This window comes from Carettochelys insculpta, chromosome 8, assembly GCF_033958435.1.
Source record: "Carettochelys insculpta isolate YL-2023 chromosome 8, ASM3395843v1, whole genome shotgun sequence".
Lineage (NCBI taxonomy): Eukaryota > Metazoa > Chordata > Testudines > Carettochelyidae > Carettochelys > Carettochelys insculpta.
Genome location: NC_134144.1, coordinates 74551508 through 74571493, shown reverse-complemented (window position 1 = coordinate 74571493; position 19986 = coordinate 74551508). Strand labels below are relative to the sequence as shown.

Below are 19986 nucleotides of genomic sequence, written 5' to 3'. Positions count from 1 at the left end.
TGGTTGTGCTGTGTGACTGTTTAACCTGCCCTCTGCCCACCCATCCATCCCACATTCAATATTCCAAGTCTGGGGAGCTTCAGACAGCGCATAGTTAAAAATATTTATTATTACCCTCTGAATGTGGTGTTTCTCCCCTCTTCCCCAACCAAATATTATACGGGCCTGAGACCCACAACAGGCAATATTCAGTTCTGGTCTAGGAATCTGATGAAGAACCAGCAGCTCATGACACTTTGTGGTCCTACTTCAGCAACACCCATTTTTAAACCTGGGAAGTCAATGGGATTATTCAGATTTAGTGAGATTCATTCTTAAACAACTTTCTGCCGGCATACAGCTAGGAATTCCCCCCCCCCGCCCCCTCACTGTAGGTTTAAGACTTGTTTTCGCCAGCCTGGACAGATCATCTCAGCTCTTAAGGTATTAGGAATTTCTGGAACAAGGAGCACTGTGTAAATGGAACCTATTATTGTTATTGTCTTTCCCTATGAGAGATTACTTCTGCTTGTTCAGAATAGGGTGTGTTGTCTACACTGCATTCATAAAGGTGCTTTGTCTAACACTAGAAATCTGACCACTGTTGAACAGCCTGATCTCCAAACAGGTCTAAATTTTGGCTCTCCGATAGTTCATGTCTGCCTACTGCCTGTTGCTGTAGTATGTGGTCATCATTTATGTAAGAGCAAGGTCTCTAATGGACCTTCTGGAGTCTCTCTTTTTGGGTTAAAATCTTCTCTTGGGATAGGCAATTTTTTAAATTTTGTTCTGTATTTTATGTCATAAAATGAAGACTACCTGTATCTACGTACAAAGAGGCATCATAATACCAATCTGTCTCATGCGAGTCATATTTTCAGTTTCCTTTAAAATGCTTGAGAGAATTTAGAGATGAAGGAAGGAAGCATTATCATTTCGTGAAAAGCACTTTCAGATCTTTAGACAGAAAGTGTTAGGGTAGTGTGATGGAGTGGGGGGAGTGCAAATGCGAGACTCAGGCTAGATATGAGAAACAAGCAGAGCAGCTCCCAGTGGCTAAGGATGACCCTGGGGCTACAACTGGCAGGTAACACCTCTGCCCTGAACAAAGAGGAGGGAGGAGCCGAGCTGGTTTTTGAATCGGGGTGGCAGTTAGAGGCTAGGGAAAGAGAGAGCTGGAAGGCAGCCAGCTGGGCGAGGGGGAAGCTACACCCCAGAGGGGCACCCCTCGGGGTCTTCTCCCCAGGACGGGTTGGAAGAACTGTCTCTGGCTGCTGTACTGTTGCTTCTGTGAGAAACTGGGCATCTGTTGCCTAATAAACCTTGTGTTGTACCTGCTGAGTGAAAGTCACTCCTGCCAGCGGACGGGGTGCAGTGCAGGGGGACCCCTGAACCCCATCACAGGTAGTAACAAGTACTATGGTTTAGTTTAGTTTATTTTGAAGCAAATTTCTCCAAAGAGCACTGCATGTCAAAATAAATGTCACTATTAGACAGCTGCAGTAATGGCAGGTTTATTATTCTGTGGTTGGGTTTGTTCAAACGCTGGCGGTGGTTGTGATATGCCAAAAGTAGACTAGAACGAGAACAGGCAAACTGTTTTGCTTTGTGTCTACACTCCTAGTGTAGTCCAGGGTCCCCTGAAGTGAAAAGCTATTGAACCTTCTTGCTGGGACTATTATTATTATAAACACAGGGTAATATCATGGCACCAAGTCAACTGTCAATTATTTTTATTAACTCTCAAAGCCAAATGATATTTGTATAGTTGTTCTAAATGTGATTAAAAATCCTACATCATAAGCAATTACCAGATCCATACAGTAACGAGCACTGGAATACTCGGGAAGGCCCAGTCCCAGGGATAGCCCTCTCTTCCTGGCTTGCCCTGGCACGATCAGGTAGGCACCTAGCACGCCTGCTTCGGTTCTATAGTGCAACAAAGAAGGGATCTCGCTGTGACTGTTATTAGCTACAAGCCAGGTTTTGGCTGGTCTGGGGAAGTAACTCTGAGGCCTGGAAGAGACAAGATTTTACACCAGGCCCCTTTCTTTGGATAACCACATCACTAAACTTTTCTGTGTTGACTAGAAGCAGTTCTAATAATCAGTCTTCTCTTAACAGCCACACTTGAAGCTGGGCATTTTTACCATTTATTTTGCTAATTACATTTTTTCCTGACTTAAGTATGTTATTTTAATGCCTTTCTGTGGCTGCAAAAGCCCATTGCTTTTATGTAAACTGCAAAGCACATACATAGTCTTTTATTAAGCTGCTTAACCCTTTATATAGCTCTCTATCATTACACAATCTTGTGTTTAGGGCCCAACTCTCTTTTCATATTCTTACTAACTGGCTCCACTATTTTTCGGGGCAGAGAAGTTAAACTGACTGGTCTGTAGTTTCCTGGGTTGCTCTTATTCTCCTTTTTATAATTGTGCACTATATTTGCCCTTTTCCAGTCTTCTGGAATCTCCCCTGACTTTCATAGCTTTTCAAACATGATAGCTAAAAGTCTCGGATACCTCCTCTATCAGCTCCTTGAGTTTTCTAGGCTGCAGCTCATCAGGCCCTGGTGACTCAAAGATATCTAATTTTTCTAAGTATCGGAGGGGCAGCCGTGTTAGTCTGGATCTGTAACAGCAACGAAGGGTCCTGTGGCACCTCATAGACTAGCAGAAAAGTTTTGAGCGTGAGCTTTCATGAGCACAGACTCACTTCATCAGATGCTGGATCTGATCTGATTTGACACCAGCATCTGATGAAGTGAGTCTGTGCTCACGAAAGCTCATGCTCAAAACTTTTCTGTTAGTCTATAAGGTACCACAGGACCCTTCGTTAATTTTTCCGAGTAATTTTTAACTTCTCTCTTTATTTTATCCTCTAATCTACCCCCTTCCCACTAGCATTCACTGGATTAGGCATATCTGCATCAGACTTCTTAGTGAAGTCATAACACACCTGTGCGCTTTCCAAGTTTGCTGATATTGTTTCTTCCTTACTCACTGAGTAGTGGGCCTACCCTGTCCTTGGTCTTCCTCTTGCTTCTAAGGGTCTTCTTGTTACCCATTATCTCTCTAGCTAGTTTGAGCTCTTTTTTGCCTTTGCTTTTCTAGTCTTGCCCCGCATATCCGTATCGTTTGCTTATATTCACCCTTTGAAATTTCTCTTAGTTTCCATTTCTATAGGACTCCTTTTTGGTTTTCAGATCACGCAAGATCTCCTGGTTAAGCCAAGGCGGTCTTTGCTATACTTTCCTATACGGCGGTATAGCTGATTTGGGGCCCTTAGTAATGTCCCTTTAAAAAAACTGCCAACTCTCTTCAGTTGCTTTTCCTCTTAGTCTTGCTTCCCATGGGACCTCACCTGCCGGATCTCTGAGTTTACCCACATCTGCCTTCCTGAAACCCATCGTCTCTATTTTGCTGTTCTCCCTCCCACCACTCCTTAGAATCGTGAGCTCTGTGACTTCATGGTCACTGTCCCCTGGGCTGCCTTCCACTCTCAGATTCTCAGCCAGTTCCTCCCAATTTGCTAAAATCAAATCTACAGCCAGCTTCTCCCCAGTAGCTTTTTCCATACTCTGAAATGAAAAGTTGCCTTCAACGCGGTCCAAGAACTTACTGGATAGTCTGTGCCTGGCTGTGGTAGTTTCCCAACTCTGCCTGGACAGTTGAGTCCCCCATCACCACCTAATCCTGCTCTTCATCTCTGCTTAGAACTGAAGCTGGCCAAACCATTGTGCTTTAGGCTAGAAGGACAGCAAAGCTCTTCAGCTGACTGATTTTTGGCACCATATGAAGCAAAAAATGTCTCACCTAAGCCCCAAGCAGTGCTGGAGATGTGCACCCCCACGCTCTGCCCTGGACGTCAGTAGGCTGGAGGCAGTTAGAGCGTGGCTGACCAGAGCCCACCCGCAGGAACTGAGCGGATGGCTCCAGGGAACGCTGCAGCGTGGCAGTTTACAAAGGGTTTAAAAAGAGCTTTGCCAGTCGTGCCCGGGTTAAAACCATCTTGTCGGTGGTTCCCCAGAAGGGTCACTAGTGAACCAGAAGCACCTGGGTCAGAGTGACATGACTACGTAGTTTGGAAAACTACTGTGGTCAAAGTTGCCTCGGACGGTGACTGCTGGGTGAAAGCCGCGGTGGGGGATGCTTGGTGGAAGGAGAGGGAGGGCATTGGGTAATGGGGCTCTGGGGGTGCCTGGTGCTGGGGGAGGGGAGAGGGTTGGGTTAGAGTGGGGGGCTGGGGGGTGCCTGCTCTGGGGGAGGGGAGGGGAGGGGGTTGGGTTACTTTGGGTTGTGGGGGTGCCTGCTCTGGTGAGGGGAGGTGGGGGTGCCTGGCTCAGGGCCAGGGGAGGGCATTGTCGCTCACAAACATTCTGAAAGTCTGGCACCCCTAGACCCTTGCGCCCCTCTGCCCGGAGCCCCTTGCACAGCATGAGCCAGAGAGCTGCCCTGTGCCAACGCCCATTGGCAGACGTGGTGGACCGGGCTGATCTGAAAGCGTCCGGCAAGGAGCTCCCCAGCCGCAGGTGTCACAGGGGTAGTTCGCTGGCAGGGCAGAGCAGTGGGTGGCAGTGAGAGAAGAAGGGCAAGTGGGGGGGAGTCTGCCTCGCCGGCTGTGCCAGGGTAGCTCTGCCTCAGCTGCGCCCCATTGTGAGCTGTCATGGAACGTGGTGATGCCTGGCACCGTGGGCACTGGGGCCTGGGCAGAAGCAGCATCCAATGGAGCCATGGGCCTCCTGCTCTCCAGAGACCCGGGCTCCACCTGGCAAGTAATGGGGCAGCTCAGCCAGCTGCTGGGACACGGGTCTCCAATGGGGCACAGATCCCTGCACCAGCGGAGGTGGGCTCCACCCAGCACTGCCGCAGAGCAACGAGAGGGCCGGGGCACTGCCTGGGGCTGGCACCTGGGCACCAGCCCTGCTCTCTGGCACTCTCCTGTGGGACCCCAGTGGAGGAACCCCCATCCCCTGTGACCCAAGGGCAGACACCCCTAGAGATCGCTGCTCCCCTGGGCCCCACGTGCCCCCACAGCCCAGACCCCCGAGAGATCCCTGCTCCCCTGGGCCCCACGCTTGCCCCCACAGCCCAGACCCCCACGCGTGCCCCCAGCCCAGACCCCCTAGAGATCGCTGCTCCCCTGGGCCCCACGCTTGCCCCCACAGCCCAGACCCCCGAGAGATCCCTGCTCCCCTGGGCCCCACGCTTGCCCCCACAGCCCAGACCCCCTAGAGATCCCTGCTCCCCTGGGCCCCACGTGTGCCCCCAGCCCAGACCCCCTAGAGATCGCTGCTCCCCTGGGCCCCACGCTTGCCCCCACAGCCTAGACCCCCCTAGAGATCCCTGTTCCCCTGGGCCCCACGCGTGCCCCCAGCCCAGACCCCCTAGAGATCGCTGCTCCCCTGGGCCCCACGCGTGCCCCCAGTCCAGACCCCCTAGAGATCGCTGCTCCCCTGGGCCCCACACTTGCCCCCACAGCCCAGACCCCCTAGAGATCCCTGCTCCCCTGGGCCCCACGCGTGCCCCCAGCCCAGACCCCCTAGAGATCGCTGCTCCCCTGGGCCCCACGCGTGCCCCCAGCCCAGACCCCCTAGAGATCACTGCTTTCCCAGGCCCCTGTGCAGGCTCTTTGCACGCCTGTTGCCCTGCGGCAGCCCAGTGAGGCAGGTGCCCCGGCTCGTCGGCGTTGCTTTGGCTGGTACTGCCGAGACGCTGATGCCAGGGTGGCCCCTGCGTTGGAGTCACTGTGGGGCGCACAGCCCCAGCTAGGGGCCTGCACGTGCACGTGCCATGGTGCTGTGTACGTGGGTGGCTGTGCGCACCATGGGGCTGTGGGTGCGTTTGCCATGGTGCGGTGTGTGGGTCTGGGTGTGTGTGTGTGGGTGCAGGGATGGGTGCGTTTGCCATGGTGCAGTGTGTGTGTGTGTGTGTGCGCTTGCCATGATGTGGTGTGCGTGTGGGGGGAGGGGGTGGGTGCAGGTGCGTTTGCCATAATGTGGTGTGTGTGTGGGGGGAGGGGGTGGGTGCAGGTGCATTTGCCATGATGTGGTGTGTGTGTGGGGGGAGGGGGTGGGTGCAGGTGCATTTGCCATGGTGCGGTGTGTGTGTGTGTGTGGGGAGGGGGTGGGTGCGGGTGCATTTGCCATGGTGCGGTGTGTGTGTGTGTGTGCGTGCAGGGGTGGGTGTGTTTGCCATGGTGCACTGTGTGTGTGTGTGTGTGTGCGTGCAGGGGTGGGTGTGTTTGCCATGGTGCACTGTGTGGGGGTGGGGGGGGTGCGGGGGCATTTGCCGTGGTGTGGGGTGTGTGTGTGTGTGTGTGTGCGCGTTTGGCATGGTACGGGGTGTGTGTGTGTGTGTGCGTTTGCCATGGTGCGGGGGGTGTGTGTGGGTGGGTGGGTGCGGGTGCGTTTGCCATGGTGCAGTGTGTGTGTGTGGGTGGGTGGGTGCGTTTGCCATGGTGCAGTGTGTGTGGGTGTGTGGGTGCGGGTGTGTTTGCCATGGTGCGGTATGTGGGCGGGTGCGTGGGTGGGTCCGGGTGCGTTTGCCATGGTGCCGTGTGTGTGTGTGGGGGGGGGGGTGCAGGTGCTTTTGCCATGGGGTGCGGTGCATGTATGTGTGTGTGTGTGTTGGGGGGGGTGAGTGCGGGTGCATTTGCCATGGTGCGGTGGGTGTGTGGGTGCGGGTGCGTTTGCCATGGTGCCGTGTGTGTGCGTGCGGGGGTGGATGCGTTTGCCATGGTGCGGTGTGTGCGCGTGTATGTGTGGGTGTCGGTGTGCGGGTGCGTTTGCCATGGTGCGGTGTGTGCGCATGTATGTGTGGGTGTCGGTGTGCGGGTGCGTTTGCCATGGTGCAGTGGGTGTGGGTGTAGGTGTGGGTGTCGGTGTGCGGGTGCGTTTGCCATGGTGCGGTGTGTGCGCGTGTATGTGTGGGTGTCGGTGTGCGGGTGCGTTTGCCATGGTGCAGTGGGTGTGGGTGTAGGTGTGGGTGTCGGTGTGCGGGTGCGTTTGCCATGGTGCGGTGTGTGCGCGTGTATGTGTGGGTGTCGGTGTGCGGGTGCGTTTGCCATGGTGCGGTGTGTGCGCGTGTATGTGTGGGTGTCGGTGTGCGGGTGCGTTTGCCATGGTGCGGTGTGTGCGCGTGTATGTGTGGGTGTGTGGGTGCGGGTGCGTTTGCCATGGTGCGCGTGTATGTGTGGGTGTCGGTGTGCGGGTGCGTTTGCCATGGTGCAGTGGGTGTGGGTGTAGGTGTGGGTGTCGGTGTGTGGGTGCGTTTGCCATGGTGCGGTGTGTGCGCGTGTATGTGTGGGTGTCGGTGTGCGGGTGCGTTTGCCATGGTGCGGTGTGTGCGCGTGTATGTGTGGGTGTCGGTGTGCGGGTGCGTTTGCCATGGTGCGGTGTGTGCGCGTGTATGTGTGGGTGTCGGTGTGCGGGTGCGTTTGCCATGGTGCAGTGGGTGTGGGTGTAGGTGTGGGTGTCGGTGTGCGGGTGCGTTTGCCATGGTGCGGTGTGTGCGCGTGTAGGTGTGGGTGTCGGTGTGCGGGTGCGTTTGCCATGGTGCGGTGTGTGCGCGTGTAGGTGTGGGTGTCGGTGTGCGGGTGCGTTTGCCATGGTGCGGTGTGTGCGCGTGTGTGTGTGGGTGTCGGTGTGCGGGTGCGTTTGCCATGGTGCAGTGTGTGTGGGTGTCGGTGTGCGGGTGCGTTTGCCATGGTGCGGTGTGTGCGGGTGTATGTGTGGGTGTCGGTGTGCGGGTGCGTTTGCCATGGTGCGGTGTGTGCGCGTGTATGTGTGGGTGTCGGTGTGCGGGTGCGTTTGCCATGGTGCGGTGTGTGCGCGTGTATGTGTGGGTGTCGGTGTGCGGGTGCGTTTGCCATGGTGCGGTGTGTGCGCGTGTATGTGTGGGTGTCGGTGTGCGGGTGCGTTTGCCATGGTGCGGTGTGTGCGCGTGTAGGTGTGGGTGTCGGTGTGCGGGTGCGTTTGCCATGGTGCGGTGTGTGCGCGTGTAGGTGTGGGTGTCGGTGTGCGGGTGCGTTTGCCATGGTGCGGTGTGTGCGCGTGTAGGTGTGGGTGTCGGTGTGCGGGTGCGTTTGCCATGGTGCGGTGTGTGCGCGTGTAGGTGTGGGTGTCGGTGTGCGGGTGCGTTTGCCATGGTGCGGTGTGTGTGGGTGTCGGTGTGGGTGTCGGTGTGCGGGTGCGTTTGCCATGGTGCGGTGTGTGCGCGTGTGTGTGTGGGTGTCGGTGTGCGGGTGCGTTTGCCATGGTGCGGTGGGTGCGCATGTAGGTGTGGGTGTCGGTGTGCGGGTGCGTTTGCCATGGTGCGGTGTGTGTGGGTGTCGGTGTGCGGGTGCGTTTGCCATGGTGCGGTGTGTGCGCGTGTATGTGTGGGTGTGTGGGTGCGGGTGCGTTTGCCATGGTGCGCGTGTATGTGTGGGTGTCGGTGTGCGGGTGCGTTTGCCATGGTGCAGTGGGTGTGGGTGTAGGTGTGGGTGTCGGTGTGTGGGTGCGTTTGCCATGGTGCGGTGTGTGCGCGTGTATGTGTGGGTGTCGGTGTGCGGGTGCGTTTGCCATGGTGCGGTGTGTGCGCGTGTATGTGTGGGTGTCGGTGTGCGGGTGCGTTTGCCATGGTGCGGTGTGTGCGCGTGTATGTGTGGGTGTCGGTGTGCGGGTGCGTTTGCCATGGTGCAGTGGGTGTGGGTGTAGGTGTGGGTGTCGGTGTGCGGGTGCGTTTGCCATGGTGCGGTGTGTGCGCGTGTAGGTGTGGGTGTCGGTGTGCGGGTGCGTTTGCCATGGTGCGGTGTGTGCGCGTGTAGGTGTGGGTGTCGGTGTGCGGGTGCGTTTGCCATGGTGCGGTGTGTGCGCGTGTGTGTGTGGGTGTCGGTGTGCGGGTGCGTTTGCCATGGTGCGGTGTGTGTGGGTGTCGGTGTGCGGGTGCGTTTGCCATGGTGCGGTGTGTGCGGGTGTATGTGTGGGTGTCGGTGTGCGGGTGCGTTTGCCATGGTGCGGTGTGTGCGCGTGTATGTGTGGGTGTCGGTGTGCGGGTGCGTTTGCCATGGTGCGGTGTGTGCGCGTGTATGTGTGGGTGTCGGTGTGCGGGTGCGTTTGCCATGGTGCGGTGTGTGCGCGTGTAGGTGTGGGTGTCGGTGTGCGGGTGCGTTTGCCATGGTGCGGTGTGTGCGCGTGTAGGTGTGGGTGTCGGTGTGCGGGTGCGTTTGCCATGGTGCGGTGTGTGTGGGTGTCGGTGTGGGTGTCGGTGTGCGGGTGCGTTTGCCATGGTGCGGTGTGTGCGCGTGTGTGTGTGGGTGTCGGTGTGCAGGTGCGTTTGCCATGGTGCGGTGGGTGCGCATGTAGGTGTGGGTGTCGGTGTGCGGGTGCGTTTGCCATGGTGCGGTGTGTGTGGGTGTCGGTGTGCGGGTGCGTTTGCCATGGTGCGGTGTGTGTGGGTGTCGGTGTGCGGGTGCGTTTGCCATGGTGCGGTGTGTGCGCGTGTAGGTGTGGGTGTCGGTGTGCGGGTGCGTTTGCCATGGTGCGGTGGGTGTGGGTGTGTGTGTGGGTGTCGGTGTGCGGGTACGTTTGCCATGGTGCGGTGTGTGCGCGTGTGTGTGTGGGTGTCGGTGTGCGGGTGCGTTTGCCATGGTGCGGTGTGTGCGCGTGTGTGTGTGGGTGTCGGTGTGCGGGTGCGTTTGCCATGGTGCGGTGTGTGCGCGTGTATGTGTGGGTGTCGGTGTGCGGGTGCGTTTGCCATGGTGCGGTGTGTGTGGGTGTCGGTGTGCGGGTGCGTTTGCCATGGTGCGGTGTGTGTGGGTGTCGGTGTGCGGGTGCGTTTGCCATGGTGCGGTGTGTGCGCGTGTAGGTGTGGGTGTCGGTGTGCGGGTGCGTTTGCCATGGTGCGGTGGGTGTGGGTGTATGTGTGGGTGTCGGGGTGCGGGTGCGTTTGCAATGGTGCGGTGGGTGCGCGTGTAGGTGTGTGTGGGGGGGGGTGGGCACGGCCCATGGTGCTGGGGAGGTGCGGTCACGTGCTGTAGGTGGGGGGGCGCCCTGGTGCGGGGTGTCCCGCAGCGCTCCCTGCCTGAGCCGCGGCCCCCCGCTCTGCTGGGGCGCTGCCCCACGGCCCCCCACCTTCCCCGTGGTGTTCCGGCAGGAAGCGGCCGCGCCTAGGACCCAGGGGAAGCGCCGGGGCTGGGGCCGGAGGCGGGGGGTGGGGGGCGCTCACATGACCGCTGCTGCTTCCCCAGCTGGCCGGAGCGCTGAGCATGGGGCCCCGAGTTCGCGTCCAGCTGCTGCCGCCGCTGCTGCTGCTGCTGCTGCGCCTCGAGGTGAGCTGGGCCGGGAGCTCTGGGCAGAGGCCGGGCCGGGCTCTAGGGGGGGTGGCCGTGACCGGCCGGAGCAGCCCTGGGGTCGCGCTGGAGTGGGCAGCGCTTGCAGCAGCGCTGAGGTCCGGCGGTGTCTCCCCCCGCGGGCTGCCACGCGCTGCCCCACTCAGCCGAGCCTGGGGCCTGCAGCCCCGTGCCAGGGTGAGGGGCAGGGCGGGGCCCTGCCCGGCTGCAGGGGTGCCAGGTGAGCCACTGACCCCTCACCTGGCCCTCCCCTCGCCCGCGCGCCCGCGCGCCAGCTGCCCCCCGCCCCGTAACGCCCCGTGCTGGGTGGGGCGCAGGGGTCTCCGGCCACTCACCGCCCTGTGCGGGGCCAGGCCTGTGCCGGTGCCCGCTCCTTCCAGGTGGACTACGCCAACAACTGCTTCCGCAAGGACGGTGCCCCCTTCCGCTACATCGCGGGCAGCATCCACTACGCCCGCGTCCCGCGGCCCGCCTGGAGGGACCGGCTCCGCAAGATGCACATGAGCGGCCTCAACGCCGTGCAGGTGTAGGTGTCCTCGGAGCCGCGACGCTCCGTGCGAGGGCCCTGGCCCGTGGCTCTCACCCGCCCCGCAGGGCCAGGCCGGGGCGGGACCCCAGCTCCCGCTTTCCGCTGGCAACGCCGGCCCTCCCCGCAAGGGCAGCTGGCGGGCTCCAGCCTCGGCTGCCCGCCCGCCCGCCCGCAGGGGCCAGGGGCTGCCGGCTTGGCCGTGGGGCCGCGTGCTGCAGGGCTGGGAAGCTGGGGTGTGCCCGTGAGGTGGGGCAGTCGCCCCTCACTGCCCCGACTCTTCCCAGCTACGTGCCCTGGAACTACCATGAGCCGCTGCCCGGGCTCTATGACTTCGCCGGGGACCGCGACCTGGGGAGCTTCCTGGACCTGACGGTGGAGCTAGGCCTGCTGGTCATCCTGCGGCCCGGGCCCTACATCTGTGCCGAGTGGGACATGGTGAGGCCGGGTGGGGGCAGCTCTGCCCTGAGTCTGACCCCAGCCCCGGCCCCACCTCAGCCTGGGCAGCATGGGAGACCTGAGGGCCCCATTTCCCCGCTAGCCCAGCCTCGCCCTGGCCGCCCCATAACCCCTCGCTCTGCCCCATAACCCCCGCTAGCCCAGCCTCGCCCTGGCCACCCCATAACCCCTCGCTCTGCCCCATAACCCCCGCTAGCCCAGCCTCGCCCTGGCCGCCCCATAACCCCCACTATCCCAGCCTCGCCCCCTCAGTTCTGCTGCGTCCCTCCCTCTCTGGAGCAGGGCTCCCTCTCGCATTCCCCCCCTACGGGCGAAATACATGCTGTGACATGTGTGATGTGCACACGCTGCCAGCTGGGCCGCTGGTGAACCAGCTGGGCGGCCGCCTGAGGGCTCAGCTTAGGGGGAATAGGGGTCCAGAGCTGCTGCCCCTCCAATCCCAGCTCTGGGCTCCCCCCAGCCCTGCCGGTGCCTGGCACTCCCAGCCCACCGCCAGTGCCCCTCACTCCCTACCGTCACAGGCCAGTGAGACCTTCCAGCTCTTTCCCCTGGCTCAGAACGTTGTGGCTCCCGGAGCTGAGGAGTTTCTCTGCCCCCCGGGCTCTTCTCTAGGGCGGCCTCCCTGCCTGGCTGCTGTGGAAACCAGACATTGTCCTGCGTTCCTCGGACCCAGGTAAGGGGAGCAGCGCCCTGACTCCTGCACTCAGCCATGCGGGGCTGGGCTGCTGGTGCTGGGCTGCTGGGGGCTCACGCTCCACTGCCTGGCCCCCCACAACCTCCGAGTCCCAGATGCAGAGTCGCTGGGCCCTTCCCTGTCCCTGGAGTCCCGGGCGAGCTGGGGGTGGCTGTGGAGCTCTGCCAGCTCTTGGGCCCGGCTCCGGCCTCTCCCCCTGAGCCCAGCTGCTCTCTGCGCTCCCAGATTACCTGCAGGCTGTGGACTCCTGGCTGGGCGTCCTGCTGCCCCGCCTCAGGCCCCGGCTGTACCAGAACGGAGGGAACATCATCAGCATTCAGGTGGGTGGGGGCCAGGGCCCTGGCTCGCTGCTTTGTTCCAAGACTGTCTCAGCCACACTGGGTCCCCTGCTCTGCTCCCCATGGCAGCCCCCACCCCCACAGAGCCCCCTATGCCATATGGGAGCCCCCTGCCCCATAACCCCCCACCAAAGCAGAGCAACCTACCCCCAGGACAGCCCCTTGCCCTGCCCCCTACTCCCCACCCCCACAGAGGCCCCTGCGACTAACCCCACCTCTCCCCTACAGCAGCCCCCAGCCCTTTCCCTGGGTCAATTGCTTAAAGCCAGGCCACGTCCAGCCCAGGCTAGAGTCCCCTTCTCAGCGAGGTGAACCAGGCCAGCCACAACAGCTCCTCTGCCAGCCCCACTGGCCAGCCAGAAGCCACACAAGCAAACCCACAGCTTCCCCAGCTGCTGCATCAGCCCAGACCAATCGTCCCCTGTTCTCAGGCGAGAGGCTCTTAAAACCTATTTCGCCAACTCCACACCGGTTCTTGCGGGCCCCAAAGGGCCAGCCCCAGGTCCATGTATGCTTGGCTCTTACCCAAAGCAGCACGCTGGGCCGGTCGGTTAGCACCTGAGATCGAAAGGGTCATTAACTCGGGAAGGAAGAAGGAAGAGGGTGAGAGAGCCCAGGGTGAAGGTGGTACGTTCCGGACATCGGGTACAGCCCTGGCTGCAGGCCACAGCCGCTGGCAGGAGCTGCTGCCCTTGAGAGTCTCTGCAATCACATCCCCGAGGGCCGGGGGCCCAGACCGCACCAGCTTAGTTCACAAGGACTGAAGAGCAAGGTGGTCACTGCCAGGGACGTCTTATGGACTTGCCCAGTGCAGGGAAGCCCCTTTCAATGGGGGAATCACCTGAGCAGGTGGCCTGTTGTGGCACTTTGCCACTGGCCGCTGGGTTAAGCGGCACGTCTCGGTCTATGTGGATTGGATGGCTGGGCCTCTGTTCGGCCCGTGGCACCTGGCTGGGAGGGGACCACATGTTCCCTTGTGACCCTGCGCACTAACACATTTCCAAGGCAGCGCTAGAGCCAACATCCATAACTTCACACACCGCCACGGCACAGACGTACAGGCAGCAGAGGCAGGTTCAGGGCATCGCCGGGTGTCATGAGCCACCTCCCCTGGCACAAGGTGTGGTGCCAACTTGCTGCAGTGGTCACAGAAATGGTTTTGCACTTGCTGTAAAACTCCAGTAATGTCGCAGCATAAACCCCACATCAGCACACCCTGTCCCCACAAGAGCCCCTGCCTTACCACACAACCCCCACCCCAGCGGAGCCCCCGCCCCACTGGGGCTGCCTCTCACTTCACGGACAGATACTCCCTTGGCCTCACATTGAGCTGAACCCCCAGGCTTCAGGGCAGGACAGAGGGGTAGTGGCAGGACTGAGGAGTAACAGGGGCTGGGGAGGGGACCGAGGGACAGTGGCAGGGCTGGGGGGTGGCAGGGGCTGTGGGGGGACAGAGGGGCACCGGGGGGCGGGGGCTGCGTGTGCAGGCCTGGGGCAGCTGAGAGGTTCATGGAAGCCCTGGCTCTGGGGGCTGCAGTGGGTCCGTGTGGGGCGGCCTGGACTGGCTGCAGCGGCGGTTGGGGGTCAGGCTGTTGGAGGTGAGCCGGGAACGCTGGTGCTGGGGGTCTGAGCTCTGCCGTGCTCCAGCACGGGGGAAGGTGGCCCAGCCCCTCCCGACCACCCCGGCTCTGCAGGTGGAGAACGAATACGGCAGCTTCTCGGCCTGCGACTACGACTACCTGCGGCACCTGCTGGCCACCTTCCGCGCCCTGCTGGGGCCGGACGTGCTGCTGTTCACCACCGACGGCAACAGCCCCGCCGAGCTGCGCTGCGGCACCCTGCAGGGTCTCTACGCCACGGTGGACTTCGGGCCAGGTGCTGGGGGGGGAGTGTGGGAGTGAGGGGCTGGCTCGGGGCACAGGACGACAGTGGGGGGGGGATGACGGGGGGGCGGTTCGGGGCACAGGACGACAGTGGGGGTGGGGGGGGTGACAGGAGACCTGCTCGGGGTGCAGGATAGCTGGGGGGGGCGGCTCGGGGTGCAGGATAGCTGGGGGGGCGGCTCGGGGCGCAGGACGACAGTGGGGGTGGGGGGGTGACAGGAGACCTCGGGGCGCAGGATAGCTGGGGGGGCGGCTTGGGGCGCAGGACGACAGTGGGGGTGGGGGGGTGACAGGAGACCTCGGGGCGCAGGATAGCTGGGGGGGCGGCTCGGGGCGCAGGACGACAGTGGGGGTGGGGGGGGTGACAGGAGACCTCGGGGCACAGGATAGCTGGGGGGGCGGCTCGGGGCGCAGGATGACAGGAGGCAGCTCGGGGTGCAGGATAGCTGGGGGGGCGGCTCGGGGCGCAGGACGACAGTGGGGGTCGGGGGGTGACAGGAGACCTCGGGGCGCAGGATAGCTGGGGGGGCGGCTCGGGGCGCAGGACGACAGTGGGGGTGGGGGGGGGTGACGGGAGACCTGCTCGGGGCGCAGGACGACGGGGGGCGGCTCGGGGCGAGGATAGCTGGGGGGGGCAGCATGGAGCCAGGCTGGGGCTGGGGCGGTCAGGACAGGTGCATGGGCCCTGTTGACCTGCCTCTCTTCTGTGCCAGGCCCCAACATGACAGCTGCATTCGCCCCTCAGCGACAGTACGAGCCCCAGGGCCCCCTGGTGAGAGTGGGGCTGTGGGCCGGGGGGCTGTGGGCTTGGCGCGCATGAGGGGGCTCCAGGCTGGCCGGTGGGGCAGGTATTGCCTTGGGCTGGGCGGGTGTAGGGGGGCAGTTGTTTCAAGAGGTCTCCAAGGGACTCCCTGGGTGGCTGCTGTGGGGCACGCCGGGCTCTGTGGGGCGCAGGGCTGCGGCAGTGTGAGATGTGGGGCTGGGCTGGGCGCCGGGGGCCGTGCAGGCTCTGCAGGGGAAAGTGGCTGCTGCCTCCCTTTGGTGCTGTAGGGAGCCTTAGGGCCTGAGGCCCTGTGGGCTGGGTGGGGGCCAGGTGTGGGGGCGCCCAGGCTGGGTGGGGAGCCTGGCTAGGTGTGGGGGGCCCAGGCCAGCAGGAGTCATAGGGCTAGGCATGGGGGTCGGGCGCGAGAGGCCCAGGTGGGCGGGAGGGGCGCGAGAGGCCCGGTGGGGATGTGGGGCGGGCGCAGGGGCCGGGCGTGAGAGGCCCAGGCGGGGGGGCGGGCGCAGGGGTTGGGCGCGAGAGGCCCAGGCGGGGGGGCGGGCGCAGGGGCCGCACGCGAGAGGCCCGGTGGGGATGTGCGGCGGGCGCAGGGGCCGGGCGCGAGAGGCCCGGTGGGGATGTGGGGCGGGCGCAGGGGCCAGGCGTGGGAGGCCCAGGGGGGCTGTGGGTAACAGCCCGTCCCCCTCTGCCGCAGGTGAACTCGGAGTACTACACGGGGTGGCTGGACTACTGGGGCGAGGCGCACGCCAGCACCCGCCCGGCGCAGGTGGCTCAGGGCCTCCAGGACATGCTGCAGCTGGGAGCCAGTGTGAACATGTGACTGTCCAGCCGCGGGGGCTTGGCGGGTCGCACCCGGGCAGGGCAGAGCCCTGGGCTGTGTGGGGCGGCAAGGCCGGAGGGGGGCAGATCGGCACTGCCAGCGCTGGGGGCCAGGGCCTCCCGCTGCAGGGTTTGGCCAGCTCAGCACAAGCGACCTGGGCAGCAGGGTCTCTGCTGGCCGTGCCCAGGGCGTCTGGGCTGGCGCGTGGGGCTCCCCCTTTGCTGCTGCAGGCCGGAGGCCCCCAGGCAGCTGTGGGTCCAGGCACCTGGCAGCCATTCCCCTGCCTTCCCTCCCCGCCCGTTCCCGAGGCTGCATCCCTCCCCGGTGTGCGGCCGGCAGCGCTTGGCGCTGCCCAGCCCACGGTGCAGGGAGCTGGCGCCCTGCAGGGTCCGGCTGGGGGAGCTGCAGGGAGGGTGGTGGCTGGTGGGGCCGTGCTGGGCTCTGACGGCCGTCTCTGGGTCACTATGTAGGTACATGTTCCAGGGGGGCACGAACTTTGGCTACTGGAGCGGTGAGTACCCCGGCCCTGGGGCGCTGCGTGGGGGGTGGCGCTCCGGCGGGCGCGGGGCTGGCAGGCACTGTCTGGCAGGGCTGTGGATTACCCGGCTGGCACCTGCCCACCCTTCAGGGGCTGGGCCCAGCGGGTCCCTTCCCTTCCCCTGCTTGGGGTCCTGTGTTAGTATTAGCCCCCGCCGCCCTCAGTAACACACCTGGCCTGCACCTGCAAGAGGGTGCAGGCCAGCAGGGGCCCTGCTGCCCGAGGGCCCGGCCATGGCTCACTCCCCCTGCCCGGCCAGGTGCTGACTACAAGGGGAGGTACAAGCCTGTCACCACCAGCTACGACTATGACGCGCCGCTCTCCGAGGCCGGCGACCCCACCGAGAAGCTGTTTGCCATACGGACGGTCATTGGCAAGGTACCAGCCAGCCCCCCCCCCACCCCCCCGCCTGGCACCGCCAAGCCCGGGCAGAGCGGCTGCCTGTGTCCTGCCAGCCCCACGTCCCCCACAGTGCCAGGGCCGTGCTAGCCGCTCGCTGTGGGCCCTGGGGCGAGGGCAGCTCTGCCCCGGGTAGGACAGGGAGCAGCACTGACCTACTCCCACAGAGATCCCATTGCCCCGGGGCTGGTGCCTGCCCCCACCCCCGCGGGTAGCACCGGCAGGGGGCACCGTGCCCAGGCCCAGCCTGGCCAGCTCCTGACAGGTTTGCTGTTCAGTTCCAGGCCCTGCCTGCGGGTCCGATGCCGCCTGCCACCCCCAAGTTTGCCTACGGCGCCGTGCCCCTGCGGAAGGTGAGTGCTGCCTGGGGAGCTGTCCTGTGCCCGGAGCGCCCCCGCCCACCTGCCCTCTGCTCTCTTGCAGCTGGCCGAGGTGCTGGAGCTCCTGGACGTGCTCTGCCCGGCTGGGCCCATCCGCAGCCGCTTCCCCCTGACCTTCGAGGCTGTGAAGCAGGTGAGGGGCTGGGGTGGGGGTGGGGGTGGGGGTGGGCCCTGGCCCCTGAGGGAGGGGGTCAGGCCTGCACAGCCTGCAGCCCATGGAGCGGGTCCCAGCCTGCCCTGGGATCTGCACGATGCTCTGCCTGGAGCCCAGCGCCCTGGTGGGGTCCCTCTCAGCCTCCATCCCCTGCGCTGTGCTGCAGGCTCACGGCTTTGTGCTCTATCGCACTCGCCTGCCCCGGGACCTCTGGGCTCCGGCCCCGCTCAGCTCTCCTCCCAGCGGCGTGTGTGACCGCGCCTACGTCCTGCTCGAGGGGGTGAGTCCCACGCGCCCGGGGCCCCTGTGGGGGTTAGCGCCCATGGAGCCCCAGGGGAGGGGGAGCTGGTTCTGCAGCCCCAGGGACTGGCGTGAGCCCAGGGCCTGTGCAGGGAGTGGGGGGCCCGGCTGGAGGGAGACCTGGGAGCTGGTTCTGCAGCCCCAGGGACTGGCGTGAGCCCAGGGCCTGTGCAGGGAGTGGGGGGCCCGGCTGGAGGGAGACCTGGGAGCTGGTTCTGCAGGCCCAGGGATCGGAGTGAGCCCAAGGTGTGTGCAGGGAGTGGGGGGCCTGGCTGGTGCTGACCCCATGGCCTGCCCGCTGGTGCCAGGAGTACCAGGGACGGCTGGAGCGCGACGGGCAGACGACGCTGAACCTGACGGGCCGGGCTGGAGCCTCCCTTGACCTGCTGGTGGAGAACATGGGCAGGATCAACTTCGGCACCAATGCCAGCGACTTCAAGGTTGGGGCGGGGGGGTATTGGTGCTGCCAGGAACCCCAGCCATGCGCTGGCCCTGCCCTGCTCCCACCCCCCAGCACCTGGCTGCAGGTCCCCCTGAGCACAGCGCAGGGCAGGCAAAGCCGGGGGCAGTGACTAATGGGGGGTGAGAGCGCAGCTGGGGATGCTACAGGCTGGGGGGAAGCACCCTGCATTCCTCATGGGGCTGGTGCCCTGCAGCTAGGACAGGCACCAGCCCGGCAGCACCAGGCCCTGCAGCCCTGGGAGATGGGAGGGGCTGGGCAGGGAGAGGGCACCCCTGCAGCCTAGCCCAGGGCTGGGCAGCCTCCCCGAGCACAGCTGTTCCTGGCCCTTTGAGCCAGAGTCCCGGCGCAGGGGTTTGCTGGCTCCAGCAGGGCCCCTACTGGGGGCAGTTGCTGCACCAGGCCCTGGCTCTGGCCAAGCTGTGGGCACTGGGCCACAGCAGTGGGCATGGGGGGTGGGGGGGACACCAGCCTGCAGCCAGCACGGTCAGCACCCGGGCAGCCGCTGCTGCCCAGTCAGGTGCCTGTCCCCCATTCGCAGGGCCTGGTCCGGAACCTGACCCTGGACTCAGCTCTGCTTAGTGACTGGCTCATTTACCCCCTTGACGTGGACACGGCCGTGGCGCGGGGCTGGCCTCCGCGCTCCCCGCCAGCCGAGGGGAGCCGGGCCAGGCCAGGGCCTGCTCTCTACACCGGGTCCTTCCAGACCCCTGGCATCGCTTGGGACACCTTTGTCAAGTTCCCAGGCTGGAGCAAGGTACCAAGGTGGGGGGCGTCTGGGGGAGCAGCTGGCAGGGCCGACCCCATGGTGCCTGGGGCGGAGGCACTGAGGGGCCCTGAACAAAGATGGCAGGTGAGGCCCAGGAGGGCAGGGCAGGGGGAGGAAGGTGCCCAGGAAAGGCAGAGTTACAGGGCAGAGGCCAGTTGAGGCTGTCAGCAAGTGGCACAGGGTGGCAGTGGGCTGGGTGTCAGCTCGTGGCCTAGGGCCGAGCGGGGGCCCAGGGGCCAAGCAGAGGGTGGAGGCAGGCTGGGGGCAGAGGTGGGGCCCAGTAAGACCAGTGGCCACACATAGGGTGGAGGCAGGCTGGGGGTAGGGGGCCTGGGGCAGAGGTGGGGCCAGGCTGGGCCTGCCCCCAGCACTCACGGCCGCTCTCTGCCCTCCAGGGCCAGCTCTGGATTAACGGTTTCAACCTGGGCCGCTACTGGCCGGCACGCGGGCCCCAGCAGACGCTCTTTGTGCCGGGCTCGCTGCTGAGCCCCTCTGCCCCCAACAACATCACTCTGCTGGAGCTGGAGGGGGCCCCCCCGCGGCCCATGCTGCTCTTCCTGGACCGGCCCCTCCTCAACCAGACTGTCAGCCCCCACCCCAGGGCCCCCCTGCCCCCTCCCTAGGGCCCCCGGGCTGAGAGCAGCAGGCAGGGCACAGTCGTCTCTCCCTGCTCCCCGGCTGAGGAAGCAGCCCCCCAGGACATGACCATGTCCTACCTGGGGGGGCCCTGTACGATGGGCCTTTCGAGCACTCCTCCCTGCGAGGCGGCAGGTGCTGGCTGCCCAGGGCTGGCCCCCAGCAAGCAGTGCCTGCGGCAGAGCCCCCATGCAGCCCCTCAGGGCAGGCGGGCAGCGCCCAGGGCCCCCCCGCAGAAGCGCACACAGCTCAGGCCCTGCTACCTGCTCTTTATTTCCAGCCCCAGGGCCCTGGCCCAGCTGTTACACTTTGTTACCCTGACTGCAAAGAAACTCCTGGTGCTGTGCTGGGCCCTGCTGTGCTGTGTGTTCTGTGCGCCTGCCCCAGCCCCAGGGCTTGCTCCAGCAGGCTGCGCTCAAGGTCAGGTGCTGCTCCCCCCAGACCAGGCGGGTACCTGGCTCCCCTGCCCTCCAGGGGCCTTGGGCAGGTTCTTCGCAGCCCTGCTTGTGGACTGCAAACCTCCACCCCCCGTCAC

The 19986-nt window shown here is 63.7% G+C and overlaps 1 protein-coding gene across 2 annotated transcripts; it reads left to right on the top strand.

Moving 5' to 3' along the window:
- The first annotated feature begins 10162 nt into the window (after positions 1–10162).
- GLB1L (galactosidase beta 1 like) lies at positions 10163–19980 on the top strand. 2 transcript variants are annotated; one of them, XM_075001588.1, is made up of 16 exons: positions 10163–10293; positions 10668–10840; positions 11128–11278; positions 11912–11972; positions 12219–12313; positions 14026–14206; positions 14928–14986; positions 15690–15811; positions 16286–16326; positions 16613–16731; positions 17031–17105; positions 17176–17265; positions 17453–17566; positions 17895–18026; positions 18588–18803; positions 19211–19980. In XM_075001588.1, exons 1-16 carry the CDS (start codon positions 10231–10233, stop codon positions 19436–19438), a joined length of 1920 nt encoding a protein of 639 aa, XP_074857689.1. In that variant the 5' UTR covers positions 10163–10230; the 3' UTR covers positions 19439–19980. The 2 variants fall into 2 exon arrangements, with proteins under 2 accessions (XP_074857689.1, XP_074857690.1); XM_075001589.1 differs by lacking the exon at positions 17453–17566.
- The last annotated feature ends 6 nt before the right edge of the window (positions 19981–19986 follow it).